This window comes from Pongo abelii, chromosome 12 (genome assembly GCF_028885655.2).
Source record: "Pongo abelii isolate AG06213 chromosome 12, NHGRI_mPonAbe1-v2.0_pri, whole genome shotgun sequence".
NCBI lineage: Eukaryota > Metazoa > Chordata > Mammalia > Primates > Hominidae > Pongo > Pongo abelii.
The window spans coordinates 25,900,182-25,927,257 of NC_071997.2; the positions used below are offsets into that span (position 1 = coordinate 25,900,182).

The following is a 27,076-nucleotide window of genomic DNA, read 5'->3' on the forward strand; positions in this document are numbered from 1 at the left end:
CGCTTAAAATGGGGCACTAGTAAGAAGAAGGAACTAAACTTTGAATTTTAACTCATTTAAGCTAGAGTAGCCCCAGGCGGCTGCTGGCTACTGTATTGGGTAGTGTGGGTTTAACTGATCTCAAAAGCATGCTAGTCTCCCCTTTACAATGAGGAGGAGCAGTTTCCAGTGCAGAAAGGCAGGTCCTTGGAGCATATTCAGTGAGGTCTCTGGTGGTATGAGGTGTGGCAAGCACAGTCTGGCCCGGAGCAGGAGGCTGCTATGGCCACAGCAGGCACGCACACAGGTGTGGGAAGAGGGAGGGAGGGCGGCCTCCTCCCAGCTCATGTGCCCCTCGCTTGCCCTCTGTGTCCACCTGCAGAATGGACAGCCCATGGAGGCCCGGGAGAATGTGAAGTGCCCCCAAGGCTGGCACTTTAAGAAGGACTGGGTGGTGGAGCTGAACCACGCAGTGGACAGCAAGGGTCAGTCATTTGGTCAGGGTTGGGATCGGGAGAGGCCAGGGCCTCAAAATCACGGCAGCCAGCAGAGTGGGATCAGAGCAGCCAAGCCCTCAGTGGGATACGCCTAAATTCCTGGGGTCCCCTGGCCTCCAGAGCTAGATCTCCAGCATTTCCTTACACATGGGTCCCAGTTTTGAGACAGCACAGGCCCTCAGTGTGTCCTGAAGCCTGGCCCAGAGCAAGGCGTGGCAGATGCTGGTGAACAGGAGGCTGTCACGTGGCGGCTGAATTCACCCACAGCAGCTCCAGGGCAGGAATGATGATGGGCTGCAAGTCTCAAGGCCCGGGCTCAAGATGCAAGCTTTGCTGCTTATGGGCTGTGTGGCCTTGTGCGAGTCACAGGACTTCTCCGAGCCTCACCTGCCTCATTTGTAAGTTGAGCAGCTGGGCCCAGGCCACTCAGGTGACACAGTGTAGCCACACTCTCCTTTCCACACCTCAGGGCCAGAGACCTGGATGTGAGGGAAGTAATGCCCCTCTAGGGCCTGTCTCCCGGGTCTGTCCAGGCCTCCCAACCTGTGGGCACCTGAGGACTCAGAGGCCATGGTCCCCCCACCGCAGGCTGGGAGTATGGAGTGGGGATCCCACCATCGGGCCTGCCCCAGGTCTGGAGCCCGGTGGAGAAGACCTACCACTCGTGCCGCCGCCGGCGCTGGGCGCGTGTGCGCTTCAGGAACCATGGGGAGCTGACCTACGAGCAGGAGACTCTCTCCTTCCTGCAGCTGGTGAGGAGGGGTCGACGGGGGCCCTGGCTGGGACTGCGGGCAGGGGCTGCCTTGGCTGCTGCAGGAACACAACACTGCTCTCCTCCCCACCGCAGGGCCTGGCCAAGGGCGAGGAGGAGGGCTGGGAGTATGACACCTTCGGCTCCAAGTTCCACCTCAACCCTCAGCCCCAGAGCCGGTTCCGCCGCCGCTGCTGGCGCCGCAGGCTGGCCCCCAACAAGGACAAGGGCATCGCGCCCATATTCCTCCTGGAAGGGTCCTTGGTAAAGCCTCACAGGCTGGGTGACGCCTGCCTGTAACCCCACCTCCCAGAGAAGCCAGGGCATGGTCTGGCTGGGGCGCTGATTGCGGAGGAAGGGCCTCTGTTCCTCAGGCTTGCGAGGGTGGCAGTGTGAGGGAGGAGGGCGACTAGGCCTGGGCTAGAGGAAACAGGAGCAGCACCCAAGAGCCTCAGGGGAGACTGTCCTGGATACAGGCTATGGATCTGAAATACCATGCTGGGAAGGAAGAGGACAGCAAGACATGGCCATGGGGTCTGGACAGACAGTTCAGGGACCCCCAGAGGCAGGACACCCTGCCCCCCAACTTGCCCTTCATCTACTACATCTTCAATAGTAAGCACTGACTTGGGAGTCTACTTGAATGGCCCCAGAGGCCAGTACCCGAGGGCAGGGGTTGGGGACGGCGTGGGGGCAGTCAGAGGGAGCTGCTGGGGTCCTGGGGCAGGTGACAGGCATGGCTCCTCTTTCCCCAGAGCCCCACTACTACCAGCTCTTCTGCTACATCTACCAGGCCCGGAACCTGGTGTCCAATCAGATCCTGACATTCCAAGGTAGGTGGCAGGCAGCCTTGTCCCCAGCTGAGGACAAGGCCTCAGGGAAGAGAGCAGGGTTGTGTTCCTGCAGCAGCCAAGGCGGCCCTGCTTGCAGTCCCAGCCAGGGCCCCTGCCCGTCGGCCCCTCACCAGCTGCAAGCCTTGTCCCTGGGTCCTGGTGTCAGCTGCTCAGCAGTGTAAAGACAGAGGCATGGACGATGGTGACAAAGACGCAGACCCCTCTCCCAAGCAGCTCATGGTCCTGGTTTGGGGAAAAGACACAAAACAAAGACTACGAGGCAGGGCTCCTCTTGAGGCGTGACCCTAGTGCTGTGGAATTAGAAATGGGAGCTGAGAGGGCTCCATCCCAGTGGTGGCCACTTAGCTGGGCATGGAAGAGGGAGGAGCTTGCCTGGCAGTACTGGTGGGGCATGAGGGCAAGACAGAGGGCAGTATGCTTGGGAACCATGTATCACTTGTGTTTGGACAGAGGCGGAGGGGCCTGTAGGGAGGGCCTGTCCTTGGTCCTGTGAGGACGCCTCAGTGAAAGTTTCAGGAGACAAGCCACGTGCTCCAGCCTGGTCCTTATTGCTGTTTGTAGGGAGCGGGGACAGTAGGTGGCAGGGCTCCAAGGATGTCTGCTGGGAGCAGTGTCCCTTGGGCTTCACCACCCACATCGAGAGGCCCATGTGACGCTCCCTGATGCCAGGGCCACTTGCTGCTGCCAGGAAAGGGCAGCCACAGAGCTGGGCACGGTGGCTCACACCTGTAATGCCTGCACTTTGGGAGGCCAAGGTGGGCCAATCATGAGGTCAGGAATTCGAGACCAGCCTGGCCAACATGGTGAAACCCCGTCTCTACTAAAAATACAAAAATTAGCCGGGCGTGGTGGCGGGTGCCTGTAATCCCAGCTATTCGGGAGGCTGAGGCAGGAGGATTGCTTGAACCTGGGAGGCAGAGGTTGCAGTCAACCGAGATGTGCCACTGCACTCCAGCCTGAGCGAAAGAGCGAAACTCTGACTCAAAAAAAAATAAAGAGGAAAAAAAAAAAAAAGGGCAGCCACAAGTGGCATCGTCTCTAGAACTCCTCCAGAGGAGCCCCTGCCCTCCATCTCTGTGAGGCCCAGGCTTCAACCCTGGGAGGCACACAGAACTCATGGATGGGACCAGATGATGCCTGGCCTCTGATGACAGGCCCCGGTGCTTTGCAGCTGACTCTGAGGGGGCCTCTGGGAGGCCTCAGTGGCTGCCCTGCCTGACCCTCCTGGGCCCCACCGGGTCCAGTGGCTGCAGCAGCAGAGGAGAGGAAAGCCCCTCTTCCCAGCTCAAGACACTGCTACCTCCTCCTCTACCCCTCCAGGGCCCTTCATTCGGGTGGTCTTCCTGAACCACAGCCAGTGCACCCAAACCCTGAGGAGCTCTGCAGGCCCCACATGGGCCCAGACACTCATCTTCCAGCACCTCCTTCTGTACGAGAACCCGCAGGACACCAAAGAGACCCCGCCGGTTGTGGTGCTGGAGCTGTGGCAGCGTGACTCCTGGGTAAGGTGGGCTGAGTAGAGCAGGGGAAGAGGACCTACCTCGCAGAGTGGCTGAGGGGATTTATTTTAGAGGAAAATGTATGGAAAGTGCTCCCATGAGGCCTGATGTGCAGAGAGCACCATGGAAATTCACCTGCCAGCTGTCACCCTTGCCTTGAGAAGCCCAGACAGAGCTGGGCCCTGCCAGCGTGGCCTCCATGCTTTGTGAACTTCCCCCCTCCAGGGCAAGGAGAGCTTGTGGGGACGGAGCGTGTGGCCCCCAGTGGTCTGGCTGGATCTCCAGGACCGGATCCTGCCCCCCATGAGGTGGCATCCCCTTGTAAAGGAGTTGGGGAAGGAAGAGGGCGAGATCTTGGCATCCTGTGAGCTGATCCTCCAGACTGAGGTATTGGGAGAGAGGGCCTGGCTGGGAAGTGTGGCACTCAGTGCCCCTCCCCATCCCACCCCCAGCCAGCGGGGGCCAACTCCACCCTGTCAGGAAATGCCTGGGGCCCAGGATCCCGAGCTGTGGGCTTGGTAACGCTGGCCTGACCAGCCTCTCCCCTAAGTCCCCCTGCCAGCCCCTACCCATGGGGCTCTGGGCTCAGTGAGGCCTCTGAGGGACCTGCTTGAGGTGGGGGTGAGGGCAGCAGGACCAGCCCAGAGGACCTCATGCTCCCTGCCCTCCCCCAGAAGCTTGGAGAGAAGCAGCTGCCTATCTTAAGCGTTCCCTGGAAGAATGGGGCATACACACTCCCCAAGAGCATCCAGCCCACGATAAAGAGGATGGCCATTGAGGTGCTGGCGATGTGGGATGGGGACGGTGGGCAGGACAGGCGGGGGTGGTCTGGAATGCGCTGCTGCCTTCTGCTGGTCCTCCCTGACTACTGGATACAAAGCTCACACCCCGAGAAAGACTACCTGGGAGGTGGAGGGAGACAGGAGAGAAATGAAGAGGTTCTGGTGTAACACTGGAAATCATTTTACCACAAACCTCTGCAGTGAGGAGTAGGCAAAGGGCTTGTAGCATGCATGATCACATGTCGGACTCACGCTGCCCCTGCGCAGTAGGAACTACTTTGCAGAGAAGGAAATAGAGGCTCCAAGAGATAACACATTCCATGCACAGTGATGCAGGGACTACGTGACAGGGCCATTTAGGCCCAGCCCTGTCTGACTGCAAATGCCAGGATGTTGCTCACCTCTCTTCTGAGAGTAGCATGGGCGTCCTCATTCAGGACCTGTGTGCCCTGCTGCAAATGTGGCAAAGAGCACAAGACGGTCAGGCCTCTGGGACTGAAGCCTTCCCCAAGATCAAGCAACTTGGCTGGTTCCCGCTTTGGGCCCCAAGGAGGCCCAAAGTCAGGGTGCAGCTATTTCCTGGCTGGATGCCAGGTCACTGAATGGCCATGGGGTCCTCAATGAGCTAGATGGCACAGGGGCCCTGAGAAATCCAGGCACTTCCTGCTTCTTCGGCCCTCAGAGGCAGTCAGCCTCAGGAACTCCTACCTGAGAACTGATGAGGCCAGACAAGGCAGCGGGTGAGGAGGGGCAATGCCTGCGGGCTATGGAGGTCAGTGGAGGATGCAGCCAGTGGCCGGAGGGCACCTCCCTCATGGGTCGGGGGACAGCGTCCCAGCCCCAAGGACAAGCACTGATCCTCACAGGACGGGGAAGCCTGTCCTTGTGCGCCTTCAGACACTGGCTCCTCTGCAGCCCCATTCCCTGGCCCTGCAGGCTCCTGCTGCACCGCTATTGCCCCTCAGCCCCCTTCTCTGGCCAGGACCCCATTACAGAGGCGCTGCCTGCCCCTTGTTCTGCCCTCCTTCTTTGTTCTGGTAGATCCTGGCCTGGGGCCTTCGGAACATGAAGAAGGCGAGCTCCCCCCAGCTCCTGGTGGAATTCGGGGAAGAGTCCCTGAGGACAGAACCCATCAAGGACTTTCAGACCAACCCCAACTTCCCTGAGTCAGAGTCTGTCCTAGTCCTCACAGTGGTAAGAGGCCCTAGGGCAGGGGCTGGGCAGCCCTCTTCTTCCGTGGGTCTCACGCTCCCCACGTCTCCTCGGGGCTGCAGCTCATGCCGACGGAGGAGGCCTACGCACTGCCCCTCGTGGTGAAGGTGGTAGACAACTGGGCCTTCGGCCAGCAGACCGTGACGGGCCAGGCCAACATCGACTTCCTCCAGCCCTACTTCTGTGACCCCTGGGCTCAGGACTACATGCACCCAAAGCTTCCAAGTACGGCCCTTCCTCCGTGCCTTTCCCCAGGCCTCACAAGCGAGCCCGCACTGGGAGTGGGGCAGGCCCTGCTCCCCCGTGGGATTGGTGCTTCCTCCTCAGCCCTCTCCCCATCCTGAGACTCATCCCTGCGCTCTCCCCGCACAGCGCTGTCTGAGAAGAAGAACAAGGATGTAAGTAAGGGCTGCAGGCCCACCTTCTCCCATACTGCTGACGGGGTATAACCGTTGGGCCTAAGGAGGGGTGTCCATTAAACAGTCTGGATACCCGTGCCCACCTGTGAGGCCCGCCTCGCACTGTAGGGTCCTCAGCCTGTAGGGTCTCTGTAGGTCTCTAAGCCTGACTGCACGTTAGGCAGTTTATCACTCTCATCTGAGAGTTTTTGGTTTTTTTAAACTTTTGAATCTTTTTTTTTTGAGACACAGTTTTGCTCTTGTTGCCCAGGCTGGAGTGCAGTGGCGCAATCTTGGCTCACTGCAACCTCCGCCTCCCGGGTTCGAGAGGTTCTCCTGCCTCAGCCTCCTGAGCAGCTGGGATTACAGGTGCCCGCCACCACGCACGGCTAATTTTTTATATTTTTAGTAGAGACAGGGTTTCATCATGTTGGCCAGGCTGGTCTTGAACTCTTGACCTCAGGTGATGCACCCGCCTTGGCCTCCCAAAGTGTAGCAATTACAGGCATGAGCCACCATGCCCGGCCTTAAATCTTAAAAAAAATTTTTTTTGGCTGGGTGCAGTGGCTCACACCTGTAATCCCAGCACTTTGGGAGGCTGAGGCGGGCGCATTACTTAGGGTCACGAGTTCAAGACCGGCCTGGCCAACACGGTGAAACCCCATCTCTACTAAAAATACAAAAAAAAATTAGCTGAGCATGCTGGTGCATACCTGTAATTCTAGCTACTTCGGAGGCTGAGGCACAAGAATCGCTTGAACCCCAGAGGTGGAGGTTGCAGTGAATCAAGATCCCACCACTGCACTCCAGCCTAGGCAACAGAGTGAGACTTCCATCCCCCACTTAAAAACAAAATTTATAGAGACAGGGATCTTGCTGTGTTGCCCAGGCTGTTCTTGAACTCATCAGCTCAAGCGATCCTTCCACCTTCGCCTCCCAAAGTGCTGAGGTTACTCAGCCTCACCTGAGAGTTTTAAAACTCCTGAGGCCTAAGCCACTGATCTATTCTATCAGAATTGCTGAGGTAGGACCCAGGCATCAACATTTTTTCCAACCCCTTCCACACAGGTGATTCCAATGTGCTTTCAGGGTCCCCAACTATTGCTGTAAAGTGGCACTTGTCAAACCTGAATGTGCAGGAATCCTCCAGACATCGTCACCAAAAGCAGACTCTTAGTAGGTCAGGGTGGGGATTGAGGTTCTGTATTTCTGAGCCCCTTCCAGAATCCAGTCTGCAGCTATGGGCAATAAGGACAAAGAACTATGTGTCCCCTCCTTCTTGCTTCCTAGATCCCATTTCTAAAGATCCCTGAATTAAAAGGTCTATGTGAAAGGCAAGGGCAAGGGCGCCAGGGAAGCCCTGGCCTCGACCCCCTCTCTCCTCTCTGAAGTCAGAGCCCATGAGTGAGCTATGGCTTTCCCTTGCTCACCCTCTCCTTTTTCAGTTCCCAGGCTACCTCTACAGAAAGTTCTGGTTCAAGTCCAGTAAAGCAGAGGTGATGAAGGCTCAGCCCCATTCAGTGCAGGGAGGTGGGGGGCTGCCCTTGCCAGAGGCCAGAATGATCCTCTTCTCTGCCAGGATGACTATGAGCATGAGGTGGACTGGTGGAGCAAGCTGTTCTGGGCCACAGATGAGCACAAGTCCCTGAAGTACAAGTACAAAGACTACCACACCCTCAAGGTTTGAAGGAGGGAAGAAATGGGGATGGAATCAAATCTCCCACTGGAGGAGGCCAGCAGAGCTAGCCTTGATTCCTCTGGGAAGCCTCAAGTGGGAGGGTTCCCGCACTGTCTCCCAGAGACAGCTCCAGCTGCCACCCTGTCTGAAGCACACAGTGCTGGCCCCAGGGCCGCTGACTGCCAGATGCTTTGGAGCGAGACCTGGGAGCTGGTGGTCCCTCCATCTCTTAATCACGGAACAGTCCCCACCAGCCAGGGTTCCACACACCTCTGCAGGTGTATGACTGTGAGCTGGAGGCCGTGCCAGCCTTCCAGGGCCTGCAGGACTTCTGCCAGACCTTCAGACTCTACCAGGAGCAGCCCAAGCTGGACAGCCCCGTGGTAGGGGAGTTCAAGGTGTGTGTCCACCCCAGCTTAGCTGCCCCTGTCTCCTTGTGCACCTTCTGTCCCTGGAAGACGAATAAAAGTCCTGGCTCTATATGCTCATTGTGAAGACGGAGCAGGGCTTGAGAACATTCTGGGAGTGGAGGAGCAGAGATTTGCCTCCACGGGAACTCGGGGAGCGCTCCCCTTCCCCTCCCCACTCTGGCCTACGCTGGCCCCCCAAGGCCGCAAAGCCACAGAGAACAAGCCCGAACCTGAAAGGATAGATGGGGTGGAATGAGTCCACAGCGGCACAGACGGGGAACTCACCTACTGACTGCGGTTCCTTTGCCAACACCCTGTTTCAACGTAGTGGCCCCTTCTGAACACCTTCTGTACCTGCCTCCACTGTCCTCATGGCCTTCTATCCCTGCTACCCTCAGCCCAACCCTCTCTCTTCTGAACATGGGCTGGAGCACCTCCCAGAGGGCTTTACAGAGCTGGCCAGCACTGCCAGGCTGGGCCCCCAACACCCTTCCCCCGCCAGGGCCTTTTCCGCATCTACCCCTTTCCTGAGAATCCAGAAGCCCCAAAGCCCCCGCTCCAGTTCTTGGTTTGGCCAGAGAGAGAGGACTTCCCCCAGCCGTGCTTGGTGCGGGTGTACGTGGTACGAGCCATCAACCTGCAGCCCCAGGACTACAATGGCCTGGTAAAGAACAGTACCTGCCCCGCACGCTCCCCTCAACCCATCTCTGGGAGCCCCCTTCGACTGCTGACACAGAATGCCAGCTCCCCATAGGCTCCATGTGGTGCAAGGGGCTTGTTTCCACCCTCCTCCCACCCTCCCTGACAAACCTGGACGGCCTCCCCAGTTCCTATCCTTCCCCCACTTGTATCTGACCCCAGTGTGACCCTTATGTGATCCTGAAACTGGGCAAGACAGAGCTTGGCAACCGGGACATGTACCAGCCCAACACTCTGGATCCCATCTTTGGCATGTGAGCTGCCCCAACCCCCAAGACCCCTTCTCCACTCCTACCCATACCACGCTGGAAGTCGGCCGGAGAAGGCACAGAACTCTGGCACTCCTGTCCAGCCTCCAAGTTCCTACCACAGTGTCTTACACGCCCTGGTGCTCAACAGATAGAAGACAAATGCATGGGTGGGCCGGTTCTACCCTGTTTCTCACTCTGGCTGGGAGGGGAGCTCAGAGCCCCACACCAGGCCTATCCAAAGTTATTTTCAACCATAACCGGGGATGGCGATTGACAGAAGGCAGCCTACCCCATGCTCTGCTCTCCACAATCTCCATGAACAAACAAGGGGCCTACGGGGCCGAGACACCGGTGAGGGAGGGGGCACAGAGACATTGCCCACATCCTCTGCAGTCTCCAACACCTCACCCCTAGGATGTTTGAACTCACCTGCAACATACCCCTGGAGAAGGACCTAGAGATCCAGCTCTATGACTTCGACCTATTTTCACCTGATGATAAGATAGGAACCACAGTCATCGACCTTGAAAACCGACTCCTGTCTGGCTTTGGAGCTCATTGTGGGCTCTCCAAATCCTACTGCCAGTGAGAGTGGGCCTGTCCGGGGGAAGGGAGTCAGGTGGGGTGGAAGAGTGAGCCTACAGCTCCCTTGGGAGAAGCCTGCAACCTTGGGGGGAACCAGGGTCCAGACCTGCCCAGTCTCCATCCAAGCTTCCACCCGTCGTCAACCTGCAGCTCACAGCGGTGTTCTTCAGGACCCAAAACTCCAGACCTCTTCCTCTCACATCCCCCACAGGTCAGGGCCCTTTAGATGGCGGGATCAGATGCCCCCAAGCTACCTCCTAGAACGCTATGCCAAGCGGAAAGGGCTACCTCCGCCTCTGTTCAGTCCTGAGGAAGATGCTGTTTTCTATAACGGGAAAAAGTTCAAGCTGCAAAGCTTTGGTGAGCAGCGCAGAACACTAGCAGAAAGCACAGACACAGGCCTCTGGAAGCTGTGAGGCTCCAGAACGGAAGAGCTGCAGACTCGGGGGAGAAAGGGAAGGACAAGGAAAGAGCTCCCTGGAGCCAGAGGGCAGCCCATCCCTTTCCCCTTCACTCCTACCCAGGCTGCGGTTGGGAGGGTAAGAGCCTACCTAGGAGATAGGAAGGCTAATGACCTCGCAATCCCCTCCTTCCATCCCCCTCCAATCCAGAGCCCAAAACCCCTACTGTTCATGGTTTGGGACCCAAGAAGGAACGCCTTGCACTGTACCTCCTGCACACCCAGGGGCTGGTACCTGAGCACGTGGAGACCCGCACACTGTACAGTGACAGCCAGCCAGGCATCGACCAGGTATGAGACTGGAGGGGCCACTCCTGGCTCCTATGGGAGGAGCTAGATCAGGAGACAGAGATGCCTGTCCACCAAGAACATAGTCCACGAGAGGGGAAGGACAGGCCAAACATTTGGTAATGTACATGCACAGAAGACAAGCATGCTGTGCACATTAATAAGCAAGAAGTTATGGTGGTGCCACTTAGAATGGAGAATTTCAGAGCTGGAAAGGTCATCTACAAGAAACAGGCCATGCGCCAGCTGTGGGAGGCACTAGGGAGCCCTACCAGTCAATGTCTCCATTGCCTTAAGTCTCTCCCGAGGGGTGGGAAGGTGGCGCTCAGGTCAGACAGTGCAGACATGACAACGCAGGTTCTGGCTGTTAATTGTAGGCTGTGTCTTCTCCACAGCAAATAACCCCAAACAGAGAAATAAAAATCCCCAAAGGCACCTAATTATCATTCACTCTGCAGCCACCATAATGGCTCATCTCATTCTCTAAACTTCTCAAGCTCATACCACATTCCAGACAGAAAGTCCTCTGCTGAGCAAAGTTTTTAAAAACCATTCTCTGGCCAGGTGCGGTGGCTCACGCCTGTAATCCCAGCCTGTGGGAGGCCAAGGCGGGCAGATCACTTGAGGCCAGGAGTTTTGAGACCACCCTGGCCAACATGGCAAAACCTCTTTACTAAAAATACAAAACCTCTTTACTAAAAATAGCTGGGCATGGTGGTGGGTGCCTGTAATCCCAGCTACTCAGGAGGCTGAGGCACGAGAATCGCTTGAGCCTGAGAGGCAGAGGCTGCAGTGAGCTGAGATCATGCCACTGCGCTGCAGCCTGGTGACAGAGGGAAACTCTATTTCAAAAAACAAATAAAAAACCATTCTCATTGAACCTGTTTTCTCAAATGGGTCAACTTCAAAACAATATAATTAGGTCAGGTAGTCTGAAAGGCAGAACGTATTTGTGTATTCTTCAATGTTGGCAGTTCTGCCCTTTTTCTTTCCTTTTCTCCTCCTTTTCATTCTTACCTTCTTTCCTCTGTATGTTTGGCTAGCTTAATACCCTTAGGTTGTAGTTCATAACATAAAATGACCTGAAAATCTGGACTGGTATCTAGTTTCCTCATACTCGAGGCTATCAAGCAACACCAAGCTGCTTGATAAATGAAGCCCCAACTCCGATCTGGAGCCCCGTCCAGACAGGCCATCTAGCATGACCTAGGGAGTGGCATTCACCCTCCAGACCTGTCGTAAGTGGAATCCCAGCACCATGCCATCAGCCCCAAAGCTACTGTGTCCCAATCTCCCTGCACTACTCTCTCAGCCAAAAGAAAGGGGGAAGCTGGTGGATGGTCGCCTGCGGCCTCACAGATATCTCTGTACCCCACCCCTCGGTGTTGGGAACACAACCTCAACAGACCTCAGAACCTGGGACAGGGAACCCCAGGCCAGCCTGCTGAGAACAGAGGCTAGCAACCCCCAACCAGCCAATGTATCCCGGCTCTAGGGAAAGGTGCAAATGTGGGTGGACATCTTCCCCAAGAAGCTGGGGCCTCCTGGCCCCCAAGTCAACATCAACCCCAGAAAGCCTAAACGGTGAGTGACAGCCCACTTCCCAATTGCTGCATTTCACAGTTCAGCCTCCCCCCAGTGCAGGGCACCACTGTCCTCAGGTACTGAGCTGCAGTAATTCGTTTCTCTACTGGGAAGAGAGGAAGCTCTACTGGGAGCTTTCTTCCCCTGAATTCCCCACACTGAGCAAGAACACACAGGGCAGCCTATCAGGCCTCTCTGCCCTCACCGAGGCTGCAGCTGGGGAGCTCCTCCTCAGCAAAGCCTCAGAGCACAGTGGCCACAGGTATGAGCTGCGCTGCATCATCTGGAAGACTGCCAATGTGGATCTGGTGGATGACAATTTAAGTAGACAGAAGACGAGCGACATCTACATCAAAGGGTAAGGAAGAGGAGTCAGGCTCCGGCAGAGCCCCTCAGTTCCCCAATTCTGTCATCCTGCTGGCACGGCCCAGTCCTGAATGGGACACCTCTCCACTTCCAGCTCTGCCTGGCATCGGCTGGGCAGCCCTTCCCACGGGGCTCCAGCTGGGGGATGGGGACAATGCACATGAGCCGCAGGTGATAGGACTCTGGCCCCAGGTGGTTATACGGGCTGGAGAAGGACATGCAGAAGACAGATATCCACTACTACTCACTGACTGGGGAGGCGGACTTCAACTGGCGGTTCATCTTTACCATGGACTACCTGGCAGCGGAGCGCATGTGTGTCCAGAGCCAGAAGGTAACAGGCCTGGGGCGTGAGGGGCAACAGGCCACAACAATCAGACTCAGGCTCCTGGAGCTCCTCCCCCCACCCCTCCAGAGGCCTGCAATCTGTCCCAGAACAGCAGAAACATGTCCTCAGGTGGAAACCCTCTTCCTTGATAGTCTATCACTGCTGGGTGGAGGGCTACTGAGGGGTGCAAGGGAAACGTCCAGGAGACAGGCCGGTAACACGCCCTTCCGCCGTTTCCCCAGGATTACATATGGAGCCTGGATGCCACGTCCATGAAGTTCCCAGCCCGACTCATCATCCAGGTCTGGGACAATGACATCTTCTCCCCCGACGACTTCCTAGGTGAGGTCCTGACACAGGGCTTGTGACCACAGGACAGGGAGCTCCTTCTTGCTGATGTCATTTTTCTGGGCTCAGGGGTCCTGGAGCTGGATTTGTCTGACATGCCCCTCCCGGCTCGGCACGCCAAGCAGTGCTCCATCAGGATGATGGACGCCGACCCCAAGTGGCCCTATTTCCTCCAATACAAGCACTTTTCCCTCTTTAAGAAGAAGACTGTGACTGGCTGGTGGCCTTGCCAGGTCCTCGATGGTGGCAAATGGCGCTTGTCGGTAGGAGCTGGGGAAAGTGTCTACGGATTAGGGCTGCTATGCCACATGTCCTGGCTCTAACAGACATGTAGCGACCTAGCTAAATCCCTTTTCCTTTCTTGATCCCGGGAAGAGGTCCTAAAACTACCCGGCTCCTGCTGTCTGAACTCAGCCTCCCCCTCACCCATGGTGTTCCTAGGGCAAGGTGAAGATGAGCCTGGAGATTCTGTCAGAGAAGGAAGCCTTAATCAAGCCAGCCGGGCGAGGCCAGTCAGAACCCAACCAGTACCCTACACTTCATCCTCCCCTGTAAGGGTCCTTGGGGCAAAAGCACCAGATCTTTCTTGCTCCTCAGTGTGTATGGGGTGCTGACCAGTGGGCCTACCATGGAGAGGTGGTAATTACCTCCCACCCCACAGCTCTGTGCTCAGTTACAATCAGCAAAGAATAGACTTGGGGTGAGGGTTGGAGTAAGCAAAAGTTGCTTTTTTTTTGAGATAATTGTCTCACTCTGTCACCCAGGCTGGAGTGTGGTGGCACAATCTCTGCTCACTGCAACCTCTGCCTCCTGGGTTCAAGCGATTCTCCTGCCTCAGCCTCCTGAGTAGCTGGGATTACAGGGGCCCGCCACCATGCCCGGCTAATTTTTGTATTTTTAGTAGACACGGTTTCACCATGTTGGCCAGGCTGGTCTCAAACTCCTGACCTCAGGTGATCCACTCACCTTGGCCTCCCAAAGTGCTGGGATTACAGGCGTGAGCCACTGCGCCTGGCCCAGTAGTTGCTTTTTTAAAAAAGAAAGCTCTTTGCATCAGATTACTTGACCTGAAGGTTCTCCCTGCCATTCTCTGACATCTCCCTGGCTCCTGGACAGACGCACCAACACCTCTTTCATGTGGTTGCGGTCACCAGTTCAAAACTTCTGCTATATTTTCTGGAAACGCTATCGCTTCAAACTCATAGCCTTTATGGTCATATCGATTATGGCACTTATGCTGTTCAACTTTATCTATTCAGCTCCGGTGAGTGGCAGCCATGGGGGCAAGGACAAAGGTGGTCTCAGGATGACTCTGGGGACAGCGTCTTCAACTTGCCACCCCAGGCTAACTGTTGTCCGTTCTCTCTAGCACTATTTGGCCATGAGCTGGATCAAGCCTCAACTTCAGCTGTATCCTCCCATTAAAATATTCAATATCATCAATTCACTAAACACCAGCAATGCCAGCTCTTCCATCCTTCCCACCCAGGATCCAAACCTAAAGCCTACAATAGACCATGAGTTGAAACTCCACCCAGGACCCACAAATCACCTGAGTGACATTTTCCCAGAACTTCCAGCCCCAGGAGACTAATTACCCCATGCTGCCTGGCTTTCCTCCTGCTACCAACAGCCCTCCCCTTGGGCTGGCTACCAGTTCTTTTTTCTATCTTCTAGGATATATGCAAGGTGCTAGGAATATTCTGGCTATTGTGTTCAGAAATCACTGTCAACAAGAAGAGCAGAGCTGTAATTTTCCACTGAAATAAACAAGTTCTATAACAGAGAGCCATCTTGTAATTTGGGGGCGCTGAAGACAACATGAAAGGCTGAAAAATGGCAGCCCTTCAGACAAGACTCACAGGGACAGGGAGTGATGTCATCTTTATGTACCACCTCTAGTCCACAGGGTCTCTTCATGCTAAGAGGCTCGGAATCAGAGGGCAATGGAGGGAAAGGGTGATTGTGGGAAGTGGCCCTTATGGGTAAGCAGCAAGCCAAGGCACCGGCTCTCACCCGCAGCATGCATGTACAGAACGGCCCTACCACGGACCAGGCATCTCCCTCCTCTAGCACACAGCTAGGATGACACTGCCCAGGACAACATTCCGCCCATTCATGATGGGAAACATTTGTTTCTATAACAAAAAGCAAGAACCAAAGCAGGGCATCCTATGCCAGGTCAGGTGGTTTTCTTGCACCATACATTTCTCTAAAGGACCCCAAGGCAGGTGGGGACTGCATTTCATGTCTTCCCTGCCCTCTTTAAAAAGCCTCAAGGTACTCATGAGCTGGAATCATACAAACCCTACAGGTTCCATCTCTGTCACTCCGCCCCTCCCCTCTGATGAGACCCCTTCCACCTGCACTGCTGCCTTGGCCATCTCAGGAGCCTACCTAGGTCCTCCCACGGTCCATACAATCTCCCCTCCAACTCAAAATTAAGACAAAACCACCATTTTCTTTTTCAGTTCTCCTTGCTCCAAGGCCAAGCTCTAGGTCACAGTTTGTCCTCTGGCACCCTGGAGCCATTCTACTATTGTGGAGGGGAGGTGGTAGGAAGATGCCTCGTCTCTGCCCCACCTGAATCCCACCTGCAGGAGAGCACTATCGCCTGTGCTATTTAAGTGCATGGGAAGGAAAGAAAGCCTGAAGAGACAGAGACCTGTGCCTAGCCAAGGTGACCCCCTTTCCTTCTGAGCTGAGCTGAGGGCTTTTCCAACCCAGGAGAAGGCAAAACAACAGTTGATGGGCTTGAAGCTCAAAAAAAAGGCCTGCTCAGAATAAAGCCCTGACCTTTTCCCCAAACCCGCTCCTAGAAGAAAGAACACAGTCAGAAGCTCATGTTTGGTTCCATCGGTGATTTTAAGAATTTCATTTAGGCTACAGAGGTTCATAGGAGGACTCAGAGTTCCAGGCCCTCCAAGGAGACTCTGGCCTGTAACTGATTTAATCCCAGGGCAGTAAGGTGAGCAGCATGTAACCCCTTGTCAGATAAGGCAGTAGAATAAGGGTTGACACACAGAGGCCAGCACTCAGGCTGTGCTGCTCAATGACAGTGAACTCTTCCAGGCACAGATGATGAGGGTCTGTTGCTCTCAGACTTGGAACATGAGAACAGCAACTGTTTCTTGTCCATTCAGAAAAAAAAGCCAAATTTCTTCTCTGGGCAATATCCAAACCCAGGGTATAAGAAGAAAGCTTCCTTACACTTTCAACACTGAAAGTGGGATTCCAAAAATCCTAACTACAAAACATGCAGCTAAGCAGGCTCTAGCAAGTCCAGAAACATCTCCACATGGTCAGACCACATGACAAATGTTGCTTTTGGTTTGATCAAACCTGGAGCTGGTCAGTTGCACAGCTCATCCATGGCATCCAAGATGTCTTCCAGGCTTCTCTTGATTTTCACACCACCCTTTAGCCAAACTTCACTGAGGGCCTGAAGAGACTTGATTGGGAAGGCCATGGACACGCCAATAGACCCAAGACCCATGCTAGAGAACAGAAGCTGGAACAGTGATCCAAAGCAGAAAGCCCTCTCCCTAGGGCCACCTAATGAAGGCCAGTGAAACGTAGGTGTGTTCTGCAGCCCCAGGCCCCAACAGAGAGGCATCCAAATGCCTTTCCCAGCTCAGGTTGCACATAGAGAGGACAATGAATGGAGTGAAAGGAAGGTGAGGCAGGGAAGAAGTTTCCATCCTGGTTTCCAAAGAAAGCTCCTCAGGTAGGCAGAGGTTGGGTAAAATGCAAAACCCAATGAATGGATGGTCAGAAAGCCTGTGGTGTTACCAGTTTTCAATTCTTTGTGGATTCAAAACTGAAGTAGAAGGGCCTTCTGAGTCAAACAACACGGCAGCCTGGGCTATGAAATTCTGTTCTGTGATTTTGGCATCACAACCACGTAAATTCTCTTCACACCTCTGCTCCCACATGGAAGGACTGCAGGGAAAGGCACATCACAGCAGCATTGCCCTGGGGTGGGTGGCTTCCCAGACCAGAGTTAGATGTCCCCATGCACAACCATGGGAATGCGGGGTCCCTGCATTCAAAACTCCAGTGACAGAATATAGTCCCCAACCAGCTGCTAGAGACGAGAACACCCTCCAGGCTGCATGCTCAGGCCAGTGCCTGCTCCTTCCATACCTCATGGGTGACAGTCACAGAAGTGGTGGCAGCAGGAGGGCTCAGTAGAAGCGCTTTCGGCTCTGTTCCTGCCATTTGTTGTATAGTATGATACCAATGACTATGGCAAATACAAAAATCACCAGGGAGAAAAAGACGATGAGGAAGAGGGCCAGGCCACTCAGGGGTGGCAGTGGAGCTGTCACTGAGGAAGCAAGAGAGAAGCAAGTCAGAAAACAGGGAGCCCACCCAATAGGGAAGGATCAAACTACAGGCTGTCCGGCCCCCAGTTTCTGACACCTATTTCTGGGAAGCCAGAGTTTAGACCCCCTCTTTCCAACTGAGAAACAAAGCGGCCCTCCTGCTGCTCATCTGTAACTTGAAGGGAAAGGCAGATGCAAGTGCTCCCTACCCTTCAGAGGAAGAATACAGAGCACAGACTGCCCTGTGAGCTATGGGTGCAGCACTGCAAGCTCCTCCCCAGCTATGGGACCATTTCCCGCGGGTCCCTGTGCTCACTCTCAGGCAGCTTCATATTGTCCACTGAGGGCAAGAACACATCTCGATGGAGCTTTTCCTCTTCTGGGGTTCTCTCCACTGTCAGTTCAAACAACTTCAAGGATATGACATCATGATTATCTGAAGAAAAATGGAAGAAGGATGACTTGTGCCACTTGAAAAAGAGGTATGTTTCTTGAAGTCAGTATCTTAGTTCAAGCCTCTGATCCACAGCTAACCAGCAGTGACCTTGAAAAAATAATTGAAACCTCTCCATTTTGCAACTAAAAATAAGGATGGGGAACAAGGCACATTCTTTATCTTCTGTATTTAAGTTTTTATCAACAAGCATGCATTACCTGTATAGAAAATCCCTGACTTAAAATGGTTCGACTTACAATTTTCCAACTTTATGATGGTGTGAAAGTAATCTGCGCTCAGCAAAAACCATACTTCAAAATTTGAGTTTTGATCTTTTCCCAGGCTAGCGATGTGTAGTACAACACTCTGTACTGAGGCTGGGCAGCAGCAGTGAGCTGTAGCTCCCAGTGAGCCACACAATCACAAGGGCAAACAACCAGTACTGCATCGTGTACTGTATTCCATATGTTACATCAGACATTCAACACTTTGTTACAGAATAGGCTTTGTGTTAGATGATTTTGCCCAACTGTAGGCTAATGTAAACGTTCTAAGCACATTTAAGGTAGACTAGGCTAAGCTATGACGTTCAGTAGGGTAGGTGTATTGAATGCATTTTCAACTTACAATGTCTACAACCTACAATGAGTTTATTGGGACATAATGCCATTGTATGTCAAGATGCATCTGTATAATTAAAAAATTTGGAGATAAAACAAGAATTAAATCCCATATGTTAAACCTTCCAGCACAGTAAGAACAGACAAAGTAGGACTGCAGCTTCCCCGCTGGTGAAGACCACACACATGCACACACACACACGTACAACAGGAAAAGGTCTCATGGCAGCTGTTTAATGGGCCATGGGCAAGGCACAGCTATGGGCATGGGATACACTGCCCTTCTAGACTATGCCTGTTTCTCTGTGGCTTCTTGTAATTGTGACTCTTAATCTCCCTAATAATTACTAGAGAGAAGATCAAGCAATTAGGGACTAGATTTCTCTCTTTAAAGTATCATTATAAACTCCTACATTGAACCATATCTGATGTGTTGCAATGCACTGAACTTAGACTTTTTTTTTTTTTTTGAGACAGAGTTTTGCTCTTGTTGCCCAGGCTGGAGTGCAATGGCACAATCTTGGCTCACTGCAACTTCTGCCTCCCAGGTTCAAGCAATTCTCCTGCCTCAGCCTCCCAAGTAGCTGGGATTACAGGCATGCGCCACCACGCCCAGCTAATTTTTTGTATTTTTTTTTTTAGTAGAGATGGAGTTTCTCCATGTTGGTCAGGCTGGTCTCGAACTCCCAACCTCAGGTGATCCACCTGCCTTGGCCTCCCAAAGTGCTGAGATTACAGGCATGAGCCACCGCGCCCGGCCTGAAGTTAGATTCTTATTGATGCTCAACTCACCTGTTTTTGTCAAGTAGGAGCCTATTGAGTTTGGCTCCTCAGTCTCTTTACATAAACCCAGAAGTTTTTTATAACTTCCTTGCTTTTCTGGGAAGTTCCAACTTACAGATTTCCTACCTCAAACCTTGCATCAGCCATTTCTCAAGGAAGCTTCAGTTCCTTTTAGTGGGAATTGGTACTTAGAGACCACAAATCTGAGTGCTAGGGGTGCTCATTGCTACTAGATTGGTTACTGACTGGGGCCTGGATTTCTGGTCATTTATAAGGAGAGCATCCACAGCTGCCTGGACTGCTAGAATCTTTAGCAGATTCCCAGGTAGTGAAAAACTGGATTAATCTTCTGTTGGAAAAATATTAACTGTCAGAGCTCGGTTTAAACCATGGGACAGGATAAAAGGCCAGGGCAATGCTCCTCACGCAATGCAGGGCATTAAAGCCTGGAACAGCTGGGAAACATCCTAACTTTCTCAGCAGTTTTCAACAACCCACTATACAACAAGTAAGAGGATGGCAACAAGAAGGACCTCAAAAGAAAGAAACAACTTGCATTTAGGGATACCCTATGGGCAGAGAACACAGACTTACTAACTTGGGCATTCTCACTAAAGACCTAGGGCAAAAAACTTAGAATAAACAAAAAATTATTCTCTCCTGCCATTTCTGACAGTTGGGGACTTTCCATTAAAAAGTACTTCAGGAGGTTAACCCAGAAGCCTGCAAGCTCAAAGGAAAATGTGTAGTCATATAATGAGATTATATAGCAAAGATCTCCAACCTATGCCTCCTATCCCCCCCTGCCGAGGCTAGATTTTTCCCACAGGTCTGGCCTGCTCGGTACTTAGAACCTAATTGCGAAAACTAATCTCCCTACATGACAGAAAGCAGATCAATGGTTGCCTGGAATCCAAGAAGGGGAGGAATACTGCAAAGGGGGATAATAAGGCTTTTGGCAGGTGGTGGAAACATTCGTATCTTCATTGTGATGGTGACTACATAGGTGTAAATATTTGTCAAAACTCTTCAAACTGTATTTTTCTGTTGTATGGAAAGCACACCTCAGTAAAGTTGATTTAAATAAAATCAGATGCCAGAGTTTTAAAGATCAGCAGATTGCATTTTAAAAATCCAGATTATCCAGGCTGTGCTTGGTGGCTCATGCCTGTAATCCCAGCACTTTCAGAGGCCAAGGCGGGCGGATCACAAGGTCGAGATGGAGACCATCCTGGCCAACACGGTGAAACCCCATTTCTACTAAAAATACAAAAATTAGCTGGGCGTGGTGGCACGCCTGTAGTCCCAGCTACTTGGGAGGCTGAGGCAGGAGAATCGCTTGAATACAGGAGGTGGAGGTTGCAGTGAGCTGAGATGGCGCCACTGCACCCCAGCCTGGTGACAGAGCGAGACTCTGTATAAAAAAAAAAAATCCAGATTTCCAGCTTCTCTTGAAAAACTGGAAGATGTAGCCTCACTGAGTTGACATTTCCTTTTAGCTACAATAGCTGGAGCTCACTAGCTGTCGGCTTTTTCAGATGGGTATCTGCCTTTCCATTTTGCCACAAGAAACTTCTATTCCAAACTAGCTTTATCCAGAACAAATTATATTAATCAAAAGAAACAGAAGTTCAGTTCCTTTTCTCTTCCCAAAAGATGTTATGATTGGGGCTAAAGCAAAGAAAGTGTATAAACGAGAAGCTAAGAATCAGGCATCAGTAGAAAAAGATACAAGAGGAGATGGAAAAGTAAAAGAACCAGGTGCTATTAATGTCCCATAAGTCAAGAAGGCAAGAGTTTCAGAGTAATGGGTTAAATGAGCTGAGGAGGACAAAGGGTGAGAAGGCGAATAGAGTACTGAATATGGCAAGGAAACAGAATGACCTTTCATGAGAATGGTGTTAGTGTACTAGCAAGGTAGAGCACAGGTCTGAGTCAGCATGTTAAGGAGGTGGACAGCTAGGAAACAAAAGCATCTGTACACACAACACATTCAAAAGTCTCAGCAAAAGGAGAGTCTGGGGTCAGAAGAGAGACGGCAGAGTCAAGGAAAAGCTCTGTTAAGGAAGAGGAACGGGGAACATTAGTGGTTGGAAGGAGAGGAGCCTGACAGCAGAAATTAGAAAGCAAGGAACTCACGATACAGGCTAGAAGAGCCAGCTTAATGAAGGGACAAACACTGCTTTCTATTAGCACCAACCATCTTCTAGTGACAACTGTACTAGGAAAGCCTGGCCTGGGTTTTTTAAGGAATGTGGATATAAGAATGCAGAAAGAGAAGCAGTCTTGAGGCACCTCCTTCCAGAGCACTGCTCCTCTGGCTCTCCTGTGACAGGCCTCAACGAAGAGTGGGTATTGAGAAGAGGCCTCAGTCAGGGCAAACCAAGAGTGCGCGTGGCAGTACCTGAGAGATCCCCAGTGATGGAGGAGGTGCCGAAGTAGTAGCCACGGGGCAGGCGGACTCCGGGCACTTCAATGCAGTCCCTCCACTCATGCTTGCCATCAATATCCATCATTATCTAGAATAAAAAGAGAGAGAAATTAGGGTCAGGCCATGGGAGCAAGAGCAACACAGCCCACACCACCATCTGGTCCAGGACAAGGACTCTCACCGTCAAATGCCTCTTGACATAGCGAATCACCAGGAAGGTGTCGTAATGAAGATTGCGGACAATGGCCGTGCAGCCTCCCAGCTCTGTAGGCCGCCCATCCCGCTCATGATCATAGCTCAGGGAGCCGTTGTTCACCATGGCTGAGATGTAGGGGAATACCCGCTGGGAAGCAGAGGGGGGGAAGCAGACACTAAGGAAGAGCACATAGGAACGCCTGTACAAACAGCAACAGGAATTCAGCACATACAAGTTGAGCCCCTTACAGCAGAACAGGCAGCCACTCCACCTCATTGTCAGCAGCCCCTGAGAGCCCACATTCAGATGGTCTCTCAAGGGAAATGGGCCCAGGAAGTGACTACACTTGGTATTTGCCTTCAGTAATTCTCTTGGCTCCTGAACTGGGGTGGGCCTGAAATGGCCCCCCTAAGATGCTGGAGTCTGACTTGAATGCCCCAAGGTCACCATTTGGCACTTATGTGCCACCTAATACCAGGGGTTTCCTTTTCGTGTATATGTACCTATCTCCCCAACTGCCACATAAGCTTCTTGAAGAAAAAATTCATTCATCACATGTCTTCATATGTCTAAACTTCAGCCCCATCTCCTCCCAACCATGGTTCTGCACACAGCGGGTATTCTGAAAATACCTGTTTGAGCAGGGGAATCTTTCCATTCAGGATAGCTCTTTTCAATTCTAAAATTCTATAAGCATATAAGGCTAAATGGATTAGAACTCAGAACATGTAACGGGGTTGCTGGATGGGCTCAGCCAACCACAATGATTATCCTTAGTCAAAAGACTTTCCAGCCCACTTAAGCCTCCTCCACATGTAACTTCTCCAAATAATAATAAGAGGGCAAGGTTCTCCCTTAACAGGGAGAAAATCGCAAGTTTCCCCATAAGCCACTCATTTTCCCATCTATTTCAGGGGCCCTTTCTCCCCAGTAGAGTTGTAGGAGCAACTCTTCCTTAGAAATGGCGAACTAATTATTCCAGAACAAGCCCAATGCCAAGGCAGTGCAGAAAGGCAGGGTGGTGAGGTGGTGAAGGGGTAACATGAGGCATGCCATTCCTTTGGGGAGTATTTGTCCCTTTGTCCCACATGGTTAACATGCAAGGTGGAGATGCAGTCGAGACCAGAGACCGGGGACTCCTGAGACAACCACATGGACTTGAAACAGCAACAAATGTTGGATGGACACATGGGAATGAGGGATGCTCATGATGAGCCAAGAACTGAGTACCTGGACTCCTGGAGAATATCGCCTCTTCTGGGCCTGAGAGGGTCCAGCAGGTTATGATAAAAACAAGAGAGGGCACAGAAGACAGGAGACCAAGTCAGAAAGACACAGCCACAGAAGAGCTATGGCCCAGCTGTGATGGATGAACAAACCAACTTAAATCCCCAGAATTTTAGGGTCCCTGAAGGGCATCCGTGAAGTCTTTGCACCCTCAAGATGATAGGCAAAACCATATGCACAGGTGCTTGTACATTTTTCTGAGGAGAGGGTCTGTTACTATATCAGATTCTCAAAGGGGTCCCCTAGGAAGACCGCTCTAACCCACAGAGTGTCCTGAAGCTTTTGGAAGGCACTTAATAAAACACATAGCAGTATGCTGTCCAGGCACGCCCCACTTAACGTCTCTGGGAGTCAGTCTCAAGTTTATCTGTACCCAGCCTACTGTATTTCTATAGCAAGGGGAAAGAGGAGACAAACAGGGCTAAATTTTTCCAAATTCAAGACGTCCTTTACTATCCAGGATCTCAGGAAACAGCTCCTGCCCAGAAGACCAAAATCTTGCCACTTGAGAGACTATGAAACTAACTCTAATCCAAAGGGATCATTGACCCTCTAACTGAGCCTTATGGTCATATATTCCCAAATAACTATTGTCATTCTAACCTACCACACATAGGCAAGGAAGAAGCTCCATGGGGGCGCTGCAGAATGACAGATTTAGAAAATCATCAGGCGTGAGGGTATTAAGCTCTGCTCCAGCAAACAGCTGCAGTTCTAAGCCATTAGCAACAAGAGGTACCTACACAAGCTCAGCTCAGCTCTGCCCTGTGGGACAGGTAGGCGAGGGTACAGACCTCAAACCCTTCACTCCTTTAATACGGTGAACACCTACTACAAGCCAGGTACTGTTCCAGATGCTGAGGGTCCAAAGAGAAACAAGACAGACAAGAATGGAATTAAGATCAGAGTGGAAGAAGCAAACAATAAACAAGCAAATTAAATGATTTCAGATAGTGAAAAATGCTATGAGGAAAATAAAATAGGTAATACAAGGGACCGGCGAGGGAACCTCTCCCTGAGGAGGCAATATCTGAGCTGAGACTCAAGTAATTAGAGGGAGTCCACCAAAAGATCTGAGAGCACAAGAAGCATGAGGGCGGCACATTCAAGGAACTGAAAACAGATGAGTCAGAATCAGCTTGTGAGAAGAGGCTGCCGTGAGGCGAGGCAGCACCCACAGCACTGGGCTCCATGGGCCACAGCCAGGGGTCCGAGGCTGCAGTGCAGATCCCCTGCCGTCCTTCTCTTACGCCACTGGCAGAATTCATACAGGACACAGAAAGGCATGACATCAATCCGTGGATGATTAAACTGGCATGAAGTTACTCTTCAACTACCATTTAGAACAAGGAAATGGTGAGCACGTTATCAAGCAGTTTACAGAAACTGGCATCTAAGAGAACGCTCATAATTTCAGTGACAATTAAGGAAAAGGGATTAAAAATGCCCTGTGGAGCTCTGATGAGCCCAAGGCTTCCTTCACTCATCACCTCCAGTAACCCTGATTAGAAGTTTAAGTTGCAACTTTAAAGAGGTAGCAACCTCCTATGTTAGCTTGCTTAGAAAATAAACAAATAATAAAGAGACAGGAATCCTTAGCCTAAGGGTGCCTTACTCTTCCCAAAGCTGCTGTGGACCCAGTTCCAGGTTAATAGCCAAAGGCATGCTGGGCCTTGGGAGCACCTAAAGGAGCTTGTTAACTGCACATATACATGGGTCCCTCAAAGAGTCTCATTTGTAGGGCTAGAGTGGGGTGCAGGATTGTTTTTTGTTTTTTTGAGATGGAGTCTCGCTCTGTCACCCAGGCTGGAGTGCAGTGGCAAAATCTCGGCTCACTGCAATCTCCACCTCCTGGGTTCAAGCGATTCTCCTGCCTCAGCCTTATGAGTAGCTGGGATTACAGGGGCGCCACCATGCCCAGCTAATTTTTGTATTTTTAGTAGAGATGGGGTTTCACCACGTTGGTCATGCTGGTCTCGAACTCCTGATCTCGTGATCTGTCCGCCTCGGCCTCCCAAAGTGCTGGGATTACAGGCATGAGCCACCACACCCAGCCAGGATTATGTATTTTTACAAAGCACCACAGAAGGCTGTGATGTGCAGCCAAATTGAAGAAACGCTGCACCAGACAGGGAGCCCCACAGCTTTGCAACTAGAGAGAATCTGTCTACTTCGGCAACTCGAGTTGGCCTTCAACTTTTAACCTCACATTAGTGTAAGTCACTAAATGCCATCTTATTTTCTACTCCTAGTCAAGAGTTCCTGGAAGTATTTCTTGGATAACTGCTAATTTCACACAGGAGCAATTTTGTTTTTCCCCTAGAAAGCAGTCTGTAAGTTAGAACCAAAGATTGAAGAATCACACTGGTTCTGGTTCGGGCAAGGTGGTAGTTTTATTCCTAAATTAAGAGTCACCAGAAAGGAGAAACTCTCACCTGTTTTATCATCCAAAGGATTGTTGTTTAAAGGGTGGAGAAATGTTTTCAACTTTTTGTACTATAAGACTACTTTTAAAAAAGTGTTTTTTGAAGACCTCTACGGGATAACTGTATCTTCAGCATATTTTGATGGAAAAGACACCCATTAGCTTGTGGATTTATGGATTCTAGGCTAAAATTCCAAATGGCCTCTGTAATTAGGGAGACCTGAATTCTAACTGCAGTTATGTCACTCACAGCTGTGTAACCCTTGGGTGGATTACATCACCTCTTCGAGATTCTGTTTCCTCACTGTAAACACAACAATACAAAGCTCACAGGATTCATTATGAAGATGAAATGAGATATGCAAAGCATTTAGTACAATGTCTGGTATTCAGGAGGGAGTCAATAAACATTCAATCAGTGACTAGTGTATTTCTAGATACAAATATCGTTCACAGGTACTCATATATATATATAAACACAAAGCCAAACATACATCTTTTAAAGCACGAATTCCCAGACCACTGGCTGTCATTAACCATTAATATCTCCAAAAATATTTTGGAGAGTATTAGATTTGGTTTCTTTTTATTGCCTACTAAAAATATTAAAATACAATAATGACAGAACAATCATCTATAATAAACATCATTTTACAAAGGGACCTTTTAACACCAAAAGATGAGAGAGAACCATGTAATTTCATAATGTAACAACTGAATACATTTAGCACTTAAGAAAAAGAACTTCACTATTATGATTCTTGCACCAGTGAAAACTGTTACCAAACAACAGGAGTTCATACACTGGCATCTGGGAGCCACTCTTTTAGAGCAGTGTTTCCATCTCAAACCATACCATTGTCTAGTAAGCTGACCATTTGTTTTTGGGAACCCAGATGTGAAGAAAAGAAGTGGGGGAGGGGAGAGGAAGACAGAACAGAACTAAGATGTTTGCAAAATGTCCCTTAGGAATCCACTGAATGGTGTGAATAATAGCTGGTGTTTATTGAGCACTTAGTCTGTGTACTGAACTCAGTAATGAGCACTTTTGCATTTACTTCTCACAATCCTATGAGGTAGTATCAGTACTCCTCATTTCACAGGTAAAAAAACTTGTCCAGGATAACATAGGCATTAAGTAGTGAAATCAGGATTTGAAACCAAGTATTCTGGCTCCAGAGCCCTGACTCAATCACTGGGATACACTGCTTTCAGTATCTCTCAATATGGAAAAATGCTTCATATGTACTGTTTTTTTTAAAATCAGGTCTAAACAGTATGTACGCTGAAGCACAAAGAGAACGCTGAGAATAGTTCCAGATTAAAGGAGAGTAACAACTGAATACAACACAGGATCTGGGACTTTCTTTCATTATAAAGGACATATTGGGAGAATAGGTGAAATATGAATAAGGCCTACAGATTAGATAATGGTATTGTTACAAATGTTCACTTCTTGATTTTGATCACTGTGCTGTGGCTACATAAAATAACTTTTTTTTTAAACACACACACACACTTAAGTATTTAGGATTAAGGAGGCATCATGACAGCAATTTACTCTTAGTTCAGAAAAAAAGACACACAAGCACAAACACACA

The 27,076-nt window shown here is 51.2% G+C and overlaps 2 protein-coding genes across 33 annotated transcripts in view; one reads left to right on the forward strand and one right to left on the reverse strand.

The window, feature by feature from the left end:
- Positions 1–14,753, forward strand: part of FER1L5 (fer-1 like family member 5) — a 61,801-nt gene extending 47,048 nt beyond the window's left edge. For 17 of the 29 annotated variants that reach the window (XM_024242137.2, XM_063713345.1, XM_063713346.1 and 14 more), the window contains 27 exons: positions 362–464; positions 1,065–1,228; positions 1,324–1,491; positions 1,704–1,842; positions 1,983–2,060; positions 3,402–3,583; positions 3,806–3,967; positions 4,255–4,359; positions 5,404–5,556; positions 5,637–5,799; positions 5,947–5,972; positions 7,418–7,468; positions 7,552–7,653; positions 7,929–8,048; positions 8,563–8,724; positions 8,922–9,013; positions 9,425–9,595; positions 9,807–9,955; positions 10,207–10,346; positions 11,839–11,927; positions 12,190–12,285; positions 12,486–12,627; positions 12,864–12,963; positions 13,039–13,232; positions 13,411–13,520; positions 14,086–14,233; positions 14,339–14,753. In XM_024242137.2, the coding sequence (XP_024097905.2) occupies positions 362–464; positions 1,065–1,228; positions 1,324–1,491; positions 1,704–1,842; positions 1,983–2,060; positions 3,402–3,583; positions 3,806–3,967; positions 4,255–4,359; positions 5,404–5,556; positions 5,637–5,799; positions 5,947–5,972; positions 7,418–7,468; positions 7,552–7,653; positions 7,929–8,048; positions 8,563–8,724; positions 8,922–9,013; positions 9,425–9,595; positions 9,807–9,955; positions 10,207–10,346; positions 11,839–11,927; positions 12,190–12,285; positions 12,486–12,627; positions 12,864–12,963; positions 13,039–13,232; positions 13,411–13,520; positions 14,086–14,233; positions 14,339–14,563 (3,534 nt within the window). In that variant the 3' untranslated portion in view covers positions 14,564–14,753. Of the gene's footprint in view, positions 1–361; positions 465–1,064; positions 1,229–1,323; positions 1,492–1,703; positions 1,843–1,982; positions 2,061–3,401; positions 3,584–3,805; positions 3,968–4,254; positions 4,360–5,403; positions 5,557–5,636; positions 5,800–5,946; positions 5,973–7,417; positions 7,469–7,551; positions 7,654–7,928; positions 8,049–8,562; positions 8,725–8,921; positions 9,014–9,424; positions 9,596–9,806; positions 9,956–10,206; positions 10,347–11,838; positions 11,928–12,189; positions 12,286–12,387; positions 12,628–12,863; positions 12,964–13,038; positions 13,233–13,410; positions 13,521–14,085; positions 14,234–14,338 lie in introns of those variants that run through there. The other 12 variants (XM_063713344.1, XM_054547168.1, XM_054547179.1 and 9 more) reach the window with 12 other exon arrangements.
- Positions 14,754–15,815: 1,062 nt separating this feature from the next.
- Positions 15,816–27,076, reverse strand: part of LMAN2L (lectin, mannose binding 2 like) — a 33,785-nt gene continuing 22,524 nt past the window's right edge. For 3 of the 4 annotated variants that reach the window (XM_024242411.3, XM_054547191.2, XM_054547192.2), the window contains 4 exons: positions 21,749–21,910; positions 21,541–21,655; positions 17,614–17,733; positions 15,816–17,299 (listed from right to left, as the gene is read on the reverse strand). In XM_024242411.3, coding sequence (XP_024098179.3) covers positions 17,157–17,299; positions 17,614–17,733; positions 21,541–21,655; positions 21,749–21,910 — 540 coding nt within the window. In that variant the 3' untranslated portion in view covers positions 15,816–17,156. Of the gene's footprint in view, positions 17,300–17,613; positions 17,734–21,540; positions 21,656–21,748; positions 21,911–22,993; positions 23,027–27,076 lie in introns of all 4 variants that reach the window. The other variant, XM_024242412.3, reaches the window with a different exon arrangement.